This window comes from Sesamum indicum, linkage group LG3 (genome assembly GCF_000512975.1).
Source record: "Sesamum indicum cultivar Zhongzhi No. 13 linkage group LG3, S_indicum_v1.0, whole genome shotgun sequence".
Classification (NCBI taxonomy): Eukaryota; Viridiplantae; Streptophyta; class Magnoliopsida; order Lamiales; family Pedaliaceae; genus Sesamum; species Sesamum indicum.
Window position 1 is genome coordinate 22,373,809 of NC_026147.1, and position 11,646 is coordinate 22,385,454.

General features: G+C 37.7%; 2 protein-coding genes across 7 annotated transcripts; both read left to right on the forward strand.

The window, feature by feature from the left end:
• Positions 3,724-8,826, forward strand: LOC105159215 (methyltransferase-like protein 2). 6 transcript variants are annotated; one of them, XM_020692659.1, is made up of 13 exons: positions 3,726-4,103; positions 4,206-4,428; positions 5,064-5,134; positions 5,247-5,377; positions 5,598-5,635; positions 5,898-5,973; positions 6,162-6,339; positions 6,418-6,507; positions 6,582-6,681; positions 6,843-7,026; positions 7,180-7,253; positions 8,186-8,250; positions 8,569-8,826. In XM_020692659.1, the coding sequence occupies exons 1-10, from the start codon at positions 3,807-3,809 to the stop codon at positions 6,983-6,985; spliced, it is 1,347 nt and encodes a 448-aa protein (XP_020548318.1). In that variant the 5' UTR covers positions 3,726-3,806; the 3' UTR covers positions 6,986-7,026; positions 7,180-7,253; positions 8,186-8,250; positions 8,569-8,826. The 6 variants fall into 6 exon arrangements, with proteins under 6 accessions (XP_020548320.1, XP_020548319.1, XP_020548318.1 ...); XM_020692658.1 differs by having other exon boundaries at positions 6,843-7,253; XM_011076197.2 differs by lacking the exon at positions 5,064-5,134 and having other exon boundaries at positions 3,727-4,103; positions 5,247-5,400; positions 6,843-7,253.
• LOC110011717 (uncharacterized mitochondrial protein AtMg00810-like) lies at positions 10,603-11,334 on the forward strand. The gene has a single exon (XM_020692528.1). The coding sequence runs from the start codon at positions 10,603-10,605 to the stop codon at positions 11,332-11,334; it is 732 nt and encodes a 243-aa protein (XP_020548187.1).

Sequence of the window (11,646 nt, forward strand, 5' to 3'; positions counted from 1 at the left end):
TGAGTGGTGAGTTTTGCTAGGCTGAGCGCGGGCTCACAGTTAATCATACTTAGAATTGCACTCCGAACAGCGACTGCGCTTGCTTAACAAGAGACGCCAACTACGTGGCGCCGTATTAATGGCGGGATTACGCAACTTGAGAGAAGAGGGTGGTGCCCACCTCGTACGGTGCCCGATCAGGGGCACCGCCTCCTTCCAAGAAGATTCCTCCGGACAAAAGTTCACGAATTCGTCAATGGGTTGTGACACCATCACCCCTCCACCTGCTGATGCCATCCTCTGTTTCAGAATGATTAATTATTATTATTATTTGGATTAATTACATTTTAACCCCATAAAGATATCAATAAGAACAAATAACAATAATAATACGACCGCTAAACTTTTAAATAATATATTGAATAACAAAATAATATTTCCAGCTTTCAGTACAATTGGATGGAACATACAATAGTCCCACAATTTGTGGAATAAAATTATGGACTATAGATTTTAGGATATTTTACTTGTTCTTTTTTGTGGCCCATAAACAAATCCGAACTTGATCTTCTTTTATTTTAGGTAATTAATCTCAACACATCAATCAGATTCTACTTCACAAAATAAATATCATTGACAAATGCTCAAGTGCTAAATATCAAATATCATTATAGTAGCAATAATTTCTATTTTGTTATGGTACTTCTCAATTATTCGTGATAACAGTTAATTACGTATAAAATTATCAGTATAAATAATTAGTCATAATAATTAACGATAAATTCAGATGTTGTTATGATTAAAGTATCATTATATTTTCACTATATGTGCTTTATGAATTAAGTATCTCTTTAAAAAAAAATATATATGTTATGTTACTATTTTTATACCTTAACGTATCCTAAATTGGTATATATTTAGGTATTTAATGATTAACCCAGATTGAATTTAGTTAGATTTAAATCTATTATATGACAAGTGTGATATACTTTCACATGCAAGTGTACCATATTTGCTTTGTAATTGACTTGACTTGACCAAACCTGATTTGGATAAGAGTTTTTCCATTTTCAGTGTATTTTTTATTTTAGGATCATTTGGAGTTTTTATACAAATTATTGGACCCGATTTATTAAACTTAAAAAAAGGCTTTATCCAATCCGAAATCAATCCCATGTCTTATCCTAAATGTGAAGAGGATCCACTATTGGAAAATCACAAAGGCATTTGTTTCATCAATCATAAAATGGTACATGTTCATAGCATTTTCAGTTACACATCATTTTCCCAGCAGATGGGACCTAATCAAGATAGTGATAATTTTGACTGTGTTAATTCCCATCATTCAAGACTCATACCACTTTAATCTTTTTCAATACCAATTGTAGACCAACTACTCAGATACAATTAATGTCATGTCCTTGCTTTGATATGTTACATCAATTGTGTTTCATTTCATAACATCACAATCTTGGTTTGATTATGTGATGACTAATAACGAAGCGTCAAGGCATGTAATTTTCTTGTCATATTATTACAGCATAAACACAAGCAAATTCTATTTAGAGAATAGAAGATGATAATAACCACCATTAAGGTTTTTACTGTTCTACCTCGGGCTATTTTTTTTTTTAACACTTTAAGGTGGATGAAGTTTTTTGGGGTCCCCATCCCTTGTTCATTGAAATTTAACTAACAGTCATCGCTACATCATTACTGTAACAAAATCATAGAAGGAGGAGTACTACTCCTTTACATTGTAATAATTTCTTCCAGTGACATCATGTTTTGTGTTTCTGCTGTCATCTTCTTTTGATTCGCCTCGTCCAAATTCTTGGACCACAAGAGTTGCTCCTTTATTTCATCACACGGTTTTTCTAGTCTGAATTCTTGAACAGGTAATCCGGTTGCTCGTCCACAGGGAATTGATTTTTGGGTAGCCTGGTCGGAGTGGCCAGCTCCTGTAACAGCTGTTCTGCAAATTCTGTATCAAATGAGTTGCAATTGCTCAAGCAGATTGGGTCGCGAATCTTCAAAGGCCTGGCATTGTTGTCCATAATCTCCCCCTCATCTGAATTCTGTTCGAGTAGCATGATTGTGTTTTCCACATGTGTCCAATTTCCATCAGCCACTTCATACTCCAAACTCTAAACCCTAAACCTCAGGCCATTTAAATTCTAATATGTACGGACTCATTGTAATAACTAAATCATTTTGATGTGTTATTTATGTGAGATCGTATAATTTGATGAAATCTATAAATAATCGCCCTCCATGCATCAAGTACAACTTTTGATACCCCAATATTTTTGTGACATTATTATCATTTTTCTTTCAGTCTACTAACTTAAGTATTGGAGGGTTATAACTGTAAGTCTTCCCCATGTGGTTCTAACTATACGCATGTCTTGTAGGATTCTATCTTGGATAATCGAGCGTACCCTTTTCATTTGGAGTAGTAATCACCTAAAATCACCATATGTTGGTTTTGAATTTTCTACAAAACAAATCTGATGGCAATGATCTTTTTTTTTTTTTTTGGTAGGTGAGAATTACATTTTTTGTCATGTAACTATAGGTTGTTAGCACAAAAATTGTCAACACAAGACTAAAATTGCCAAAAAAATAACAAAATGTGAGATGCTCAAGGACTAAATTTGTCAATAAAACAACTAAATAAGTAAATTACAAGATAAAAATACTAACTATCTATAATTACCAAAAACATTTTTTGCCTTCTTTTAATTAGAAATAACTTATGATATACTTCAAGTTTCAAAATTAACTAATAGTATCAATAATCCAATCAAAACGCACATTAAAGAAAATAATTAAGACATAGAAAAAACTACAGTTAACAAATCAAATTGACATTCATAGTAATTAGGTTTGAATCATAACATTTTGATCCATTCATATTCGAACTTTGAGCATGGACTTCAAGCATAAATTTCCTGAAATAAATTCGAATTATTGCTTCTCAACGAAGGAGTTTACTTGGTCAAAAGACACGGGAGCTTGTCATATGTCTCATCCCACAAAACATTATATTATTTTATTACTAGAAAAACAATACTATATTCCAAAATATTTGATTATAGAATTGACTTTGATACTATCAATTAAATTCTTTGTCTTAACTATGGATAGATAATCTTGCATGCATGTTGAAAGAAAAATGCACCTTGTTTGGTACTGCCCTTTTCCTTAGTGGGATTCAATCAAATCATTTTGAAATTTAACCGTTTTCGAGTAATTATAGAATAATCAATACCTAAGTTAAGTTGAAGCATACTTTTTATATTTCATTTTGGTCCTTTAATTTAATAATAATACAATAAAAAATAAATATCGTTGGAAATATTTGCAGGGTCTAATCAATTATACGTAGAAATGCATTAGAGTTAATAAAACGATACATTTTATGTTTTTAATCAATCAGCAGTAAGTTAATTAAAAATATTTTTAGTTTTTTTATGTTGGTAAATTTCATGATTTTTTTTATTTATTAAATAAAAACAAACGTTAGTAATATCAAAATTATGTATAATTATATTAAACTTGAATGAACGACGGTGTAATTATCCCAAATATTATTTGTAGAAGGTTTCGATAAAAAAAATGATTGCAATGATGGAAAAGAAGTAAAGTTAATGGGCCCTTCTTCTTCTTGGGCTAGACTACCTGTTGCGCTATGAAAAGCCCATCTGTAAGTGGACAAATTCGGATCCGATTTGACATTTTGGGCTGAGTCAAGGCCGACCTGCCCAAGACCCATCTCGTAACCCGCCTGCCTAAATTCCCGCTGACAGCCGTTCTCGGTGAAAATGGCCGCCTCCGAGTCCGATGATCGGCTGTCGGCTTTCTCAAAGTCGGGCATTTACCGATTTGACGATGCAAATGCTTTTTTCGTCGATCCTGTTCGGGTACTGAACCGGTGCTACACCAGGTTTAGGGTTTCTCCTTCCGCTTACTACTCCCGCTTCTTCCCCTCTTCGATTTTTTCCACTGGAAATTACAACAATGTTCCCAAAAACTCGGGAAAACGTAAACGCCGCGAGAAAGAAAAGAAGAAATCCCAAGCTCTCAACTTGCGGGAACAGATGGCCGATCGACGTCACCAGGTGAGTGTGTGCCGGGGTGTGAATTGTGTGTAGTTTTGATTTTTATCCTCTCTCTCTCTCTCTCTTTCAATTGTTTGCTCTTTTTTCCCCTTGGGTTGTAAGGAGGTGAGAGTAGCGTTGTTGAAGGCGCATGAAGCATTGCTTGGTGCTAGTCAAGTATTGGAAACTTTGAGGAACTTGAGGGATGATGTGGAGGAGCGTGGTGGGGATTCGATTCTGCGGGAGAATGAGCTCGATTTTGTGGGGTTAGGGAGCGTTTGGCAAGCTCCATTTTATGAGATTGTTCTTAAGGTTAATGAAGATGAGGCAGCAGTTGAAAATGCAGGTTGGGTTTCATTTGATGAAAACAGAGTATTAACTGTTACCTTTATCCTTTTGACATTTAGAATTAAGATCATCTTTGTCCATAATGGAAAAGATTGTCTTGATATACATTTAGCGGTGGTACATAGCTTGGTAGCTCGACCTTGGCAGCTTTCTAATATACTCTGATACTTGAGTGTTTGATATTTGTTGTCATTGCATGTTACAAATTGTATTATGATCTTCAGGGTGTATGATATTCTAAAAACTGATTTCAAGTGTGAACCTTTATATGTAGCATGACGAGCATGCATGAGTTTCGGCAATTCACCACAAACCAATTCACGATTTTTTAAATTATTAAGACTGATTCAGGAAGCTATCATTGTCTGAACTTATACTTAGTCAATCTATGTTTGTTTCCATTATATCAGATTGATGTATGGTGACCTATTGTTAAAGATATTTTCATGATGTTATACTTAGTCATGACTCAATAATTCCTTGGACCAGATGTCTGTGCTGCAGTACAACGCCTTAGCTGACTCTGTATGCATGACTCAGTTTATAGAAGTCAGGAAGGGATGCTAGCATATGCTTCTACTTACTCATATTATATGTCAATATATAAAATGCTCAGAAAATTCTTTTGTTTAGGATTTTGCGTCATTGTTTGTATGTATGAGCTGGACAATGTTATTATATGTATCTGCATATGCAAGAGACAGGTAAGTCAGTTTTGCCCTAAATAGTGATGTAAGCTAGAGTAGAAGGCAAATTAAATATGTTTGTCCTTTTTCTTTAAGTCTATATGGACATATATGTCCCTTGAATTTGCAGGTGGTGAGTCGTATTATCAAAAAGTGGTTCCGCTTTTTGAAACCCACGTCGCCAATGAGGCAAGTAATGATATGGAGGCTGAGTTATTGGACCACAAGTACATTTTGCCCAAGAATAGTTGCTTCTACATGGTATGGATTGAAAATCTTTTCAGGTATTTAGCTTCTGATGTTGTTCAATTCTAAATTTATAAATATTCTTTGTTTGCTCAATATGCTGTCAATATTGGGCTTTTGAGTTCTCACTGAAAGATGGCTCTAATTTTCATTGAGAAGTTCATTCTTTAATATAAATGCCTCCATTTAATATACTGCATCTAATATTCCGAATGCTTTGTTTCCATGTCATGAGGAAGTCTGACCTCAGGCAGATTCACAACTTAATTCCTGGTAAGGATCTTTGCTCTTATTATTCATATGAATCTTCTTTCTAGGGATGCAAGAAAAGGTTCTTTGTTCTCTGAAAGTTTATAAGTTAGCTGATTACTACCATTCACCAAATCTCTAGAGCATGCATTTGCAGTTGCCTTGTTCTTGGCTCTTCTGTTTGAATAACTCCATGTAGAAGTTGTTATGGACTTCTGTGCATATATTGCTAAATATCCTATATCTTTTACAAATTGGATTAAGGTTCATTATTGACCTTTGGCAGCGGAGTCTGATTGTGGCTTCAATCTTATACTGATCGATCCTCCATGGGAGAATAGCAGTGCACATCAGAAACTGAAGTATGTTCATCTGTATTATTCTATTAAGTTTAAATTCTGAATTACGAGAGGTTTCCTGTTAAATTGTGAAAATATTGGACCTCTTTATAGAGGCTGCTTATAAAATTTTATTTTATTCATCTTCTAACAAATGATGTAACAGTTTCATTGAGCTTTCTTTTCAGATTTTCTTTCTCTCACAACTGCAGGTACCCGACTTTGCCCAATCGGTACTTTTTATCTCTTCCTATAAAGCAGCTTACCCATACTGCTGGAGCCCTGGTAGCCTTGTGGGTAACCAATAGGGAGAAATTGCGGAACTTTGTGGAGAATGAATTATTTCCCAAATGGGGTGTCAAGTATGCTACTACGTTTTACTGGCTGAAGGTATTATTATCTTTCACATAAATTAGAATTCATCACTTGTTGCTTGGTTTTCTCACATTCAACCTAGTTCACTGGTAGGTGAAAGCAGATGGCTCATTGATCAGTGAATTGGATCTCTTTCATCACAGACCGTACGAGTGTCTTCTTCTGGGTTTTAGTCATGGGAAGGTGAGGATCAGTAATCAGGTATCAGTCTACTATTACTCCTTGTCGGATACTGATCTCAATCACTATCATTGCAGGAAATGAATTCTGAACAGTTGCTGAGACCAAACCACTTACCAGATAATCAAGTCTTTATCAGTGTCCCAGGAGATTATTCAAGGAAACCCCCAATTGGAGGTATTCTTGTGGCAACATAGCCTCGGGATCTTGTGTTCTGATTTCAGTTACTTATCCGATCCCGAATTGGCGCCCCAGTTTGGTCTCGTTTATGTCTTACTCCTGATGTCACTAAGTCTATAAAATCGAGGTTATTCATTGTTATGTCTTTGCATTCTCAGAGATTCTGCTAGACTATGTGCCAGGGTTTAAGCATGCCCGCTGCATTGAACTGTTTTCTAGGGAGATGATAGCAGGCTGGACTTCTTGGGGTAACGAACCCCTACACTTTCAAGATTCAAAGTACTTTCTAAAGTACAATTAATTGATCTCTACATGAAATGAAGGGCCTCATGATCAGAGAAGGTCATCCTTTCCATCCGAACCTCTGCTGACATTCTGATGATCTTTGCTCACCAATATGTTCCCGTATCCCTATGAAATCCAGCATTCTCGGACGGATTAGTTGAGGAATTTCGATTTGGTTTCTTATTAATAAGATCTGATTACTCCTCTCAGGAAGTAATGACTCTCTGGAAGGCCAGCAGCCCATTGTTCTATGTCATGTAGGCTTATTATCAGTCAACACAAAGGTAAGTGTAGTCAGACGACAATTGGAATGCACGTTAAATCTCTATAGTGCCAAACAATAGTTTCTTGATGCTTTCAATAGTGTCAACCGGTTGTTTCTTGATGTTTTGTGTTGAATGGATGTGATGATGGTTTGATCATTGACCATGCAAATAATTAGAGTGCTTTTGTCAGATAATTTGTATCCACATCTTGAATCAGGCGATGATACTGTGCACTCTAATACCAAACGACATTGCATTTGCTTGTGATAAGGTTGATAGGACTTCCTATGCATTCCCTAACATTTAGTTCAGTATCTCCAAATGGTACCAACATCCAACCAAAGCTATGTGATGATGATCAGTAACTTCTTGATAAAAAAACAGTTTGGTCTTCTTTAACATCTTGAAACCTGAAAAAAGACGAGTATCATATAAATTACTTGGAACTTGCTCACTCATATTTCTAACACGCCTGACTTGACTAATATTTTCGAGAGTCGCCAAGCTAGTGAATGTTTTAACTGAAACAGAAAACATGCCGTGAAAAGTTAGGAATCAAAAATAATTTTTTTTTTCTTTTATAATATGAATTTGTTACTCGAGTAGCCACTTCACAAAAGTATTTTTTCTTTAGAAAAAAAGGAAATTGCGAAAGAAAAAAAAAAGGAAAAGAAAACACTAACCTATGTGAAGTTAACGACTTCACATAGTTTATGCGTGCTCATCATTATCTCATGCCCAAACCCCTAAAATCTGTTCACCACTTCACAATACACTTACGTGACAACTCATTACAAATAGTCAGTCGTGTTGGAAATGTTCTCAAATAAACTCATTGTATAGTGATGCACTTCATGTTCACATTCAAGTATAATGTTCTATATGTGAGTTAGCTATGTGCACAATATAATATGAGCTTACAGTTTGTTCCTTCACACTGCATTGTGCAGAACCGGATGGGAACTTGGCTCACGAGAGGTGCATGGGAACTTGGCTCACGAGGACGATTTCGCAGGTATGAACGTTGCCTTTGGTAGCTTTGGAAATAGCATTTTATCTTCTTGGATTATAGACACGGGGGCGACTAACCATATGTGTGGCAATATTTGCTCCCTTGACAATCTTATAGCTCTTCCTAATCTCACACTTATACATTTACCCGATGCCTCTACACACTCTATTACACATACTGGGAATGTTTCTGCACAAAAATTTCACTCTTACAAACGTTTTGTTGGTTCCCTCCTTCAAGTTCAACCTTCTCTCTATTCCCAAACTTTGCTCCTCATTATTTGTTGAAGTGTTGTTTCATGCGTCTCATTGTATGTTTCAGGACCCGAAGAATAAACAAGTTATAGCGGTGGGCAATCAGGCTGGAAATCTGTATTTTGTGGATAAATCCTCCTTTGATTATGATGTGATAGAATCTTGTATTAATAATTCTTGTTTTACTTCACATAATTGTGCTGATTCCTTGTGGCACTTGAGGCCGGGTCACCCCTCCTCTGTTGTAATGCAGTATATTACAGATATTGAAACTGCAATCTCACTTTGCAACCTGAATTGTGAAGTCTGTCCTATTGCGGAACAACATCGTCTGCCTTTTTCTTCAAGTAGCATCACTTTCGCCTCCATATTTGAGTTGTTACACACTGATCTTTGGGGACCCTATTCATTAGAGTTCCCTAAATGGCTGCAATAATTTCCTAACTGTTGTGGGCGATCTTACCCGTGCCACTTGGACATTCTTACTTAGATACAAATCACAGGTGCATCAAACAATATCCAACTTCCCTGCTATGGTAAAAACCCAATTTCATACCTCAGTAAAATGCATCCGCTCTGACAATGGAACCGAGTTTAACAACTCTCAGTGTCAGTCCCTATTCCATTCTTCTGGTATTATTCATTAGACATCATGCTCGTACACCCTTAGCAAAACGAGGTCATCGAACGAAAGCACAGACATGTACTTCAGGTAGCTAGAGCTCTGTTGTTCCAAGCCCACTTACCTCGAAAATTTTGGGGTGAATCCATTCTAATAACTACTTATCTTATCAATAGATTGCCCACATCCATTTTTCATTGGAAATCTCCCTTTGAAGTGCTCTATAACAAACCTCCCAACCTCAATAACATCAAAGTCTTTTGGCTGTCTCTGCTTTACCATGAACACCTCACCCCAGAAGCAAAAATTTGATGCGAGAGCCTCCAAATGCCTTAGTATAGGTTATTGCCAATTGAAGAAAGCCTATAGGGTGTATGATTTGGATACACCTATCTCCTTTGCCTCTAGAGATGTTATATTTTGCAAACACTCCTTTCCCTTTAGCTCTACTTATTCGCCCCCTGATCCAATATGCCTTCCTTTTCCAATTGATGATATGGAACCTCCTTGTGATGCACCTGTCCCCTCTCCTCCATCCTCTGAATTCGTTCCAGCCACAACAGCACCTTCTCCCCCTCTTCGTCGGTCACAAATGACCCATTCCAAGCCTTCTTGGCTCGCTGATTACGTCTACAATTGTTCTTATTCTGCATCCTCTTGTACTCCCTCTTCTTACTCTGGTGCACATAGTGTTTTTGTTACCAACTTGTCTGCCTTGCAGGAACCTAAAAGTTATCTCCAGGCCAGTAAAGACGAGCGTTAGGTGAAGGCTATGTCTCAGGAGCTGTAGGCGCTTGCTGCAAATAACACTTGGACCTTCACTTCCTTGCCGCCTGGGAAGAGAACTATTGGCTCGCGCTGGGTCTTTAAGTTGAAGCTCAAGCCAGATGGGTCCGTTGATTGCTACAAGGCACGCTTGGTTGCAAAAGGTTACAACCAGATTGAAGGGGTAGATTACTTCGACTCCTTTTCCCCTGTTGCAAAATCAGTAACTGTTTGTGTGTTTATCTCTTTGGCAGCTTCTAAATCTTGGCCATTGATGCAGCTCAACGTTAATAACACATTCCTCCATGGCTCCTTAGATTTGGATGTGTACATGGACCCTCCTGAGGGCTTGCTCAATGTGCTTGCTGGTTAAGTTTGCAAATTGCAGAAATCCCTCTACGGCCTTAAACAGACCTCTCGTCAGTGGAACCTCGAGCTGACCTCCAAGCTTGTCAAGTTTGGCTTCAGTCAATCTTCCCATGAACATTGCCTTTTTCTCAAGAAATTTGCAGGTGAGTTATATGTGGACGACATCTTGTTGGCTGAATCATCTCCTGCTGCTCTTCAATCTGTCAAGGATTAACTCCATCGCTTTTTCACCATTAAAGATCTTGAGGCGGCTAAATATTTCCTTGGTCTCGAATTGGCTCGTTCCTCACATGGCATTTTAGTCTCGCAGCATAAAATTTGCAAGATATTCTATCAGACACTTCCATGATCAATGCAAAACCTGTTCCCACTCCCTTGCCTGTTGGACTTAAGTTAGTTCTTGATGATGGTCATGTCCTTCCTGATCCTGGCCGTTTTAGGCGCTTGGTTGGTTGCCTTCTCTACTTGGGTTTTACTCGCCCAGATATCTCCTTCGCCGTCCAGCAACTTAGTCAGTTTCTTCAGGCACCTCGGCGCTCTCCTTGGGATGCAACATTGCATATTCTTTCCTACCTCAAGGGCACTCCCACCATCGGTTTGTTCTTCTCTTTTGCCAGTTCCACTCAGTTCACTGCTTACTCCGATGCTTCGTGGGCTTCGAGTTTGGATTCTCACTGTTCGATTATTGGCTTCCGTGTGTTCTTGGGCTCCTCCCTCATCTCGTGGAAGACAAGAAAGCAAGGTACGATTTCTCGTTCTTCCGCCAAAGCTGAATATCGTAGTATGGAATCCATTGTCTACGAACTTCTTTGGATTTCTGTGTCTCTGCCAATTCCTTTTTGGTGCGACAACAAAGCTGCCCTTTACATCACTGCGAACCCGATCTTTCACGAGCGCACTAAGCACTTGGACATCGATTGTCATCTTGTTGGGGACCAGTTTAAGCTCGGTTTCATTTCCCCTTCGCACATCCGCAACTCTGATCAATTGGCCGTCCTTTTCACCAAAGCTCTTCCTTCCCCTGTTTTTGCTCGTTTCCTCTCCAAGATGTGTCTTTCTTCCACGCCTCCATCTTGAGGGGGGGCTGTAGAGATATGATGATTTTGTCTTGTTCCCAACTATAGTAGAAGCAGAACTCCATTGAAGACGATGCTGCTGCAGTACTCTGTTTCTATTTATTCTTTGTACTATAAATCGTGTTTTTCAATATTAGTTGTTTAGCATTTTTAGCTTTGACACTTGGAAGCTTTTTACACACAGGCACATGTAGTTAAAGTAGGTACACATTCTTCTTCAGTGCAACCATGTATGTATACCTGCAGTTTAGATGTAACAAGTTCAGTTTTTGGGAAATAAGAAATATGTTTTTCTCACTGAAATATTCACCAT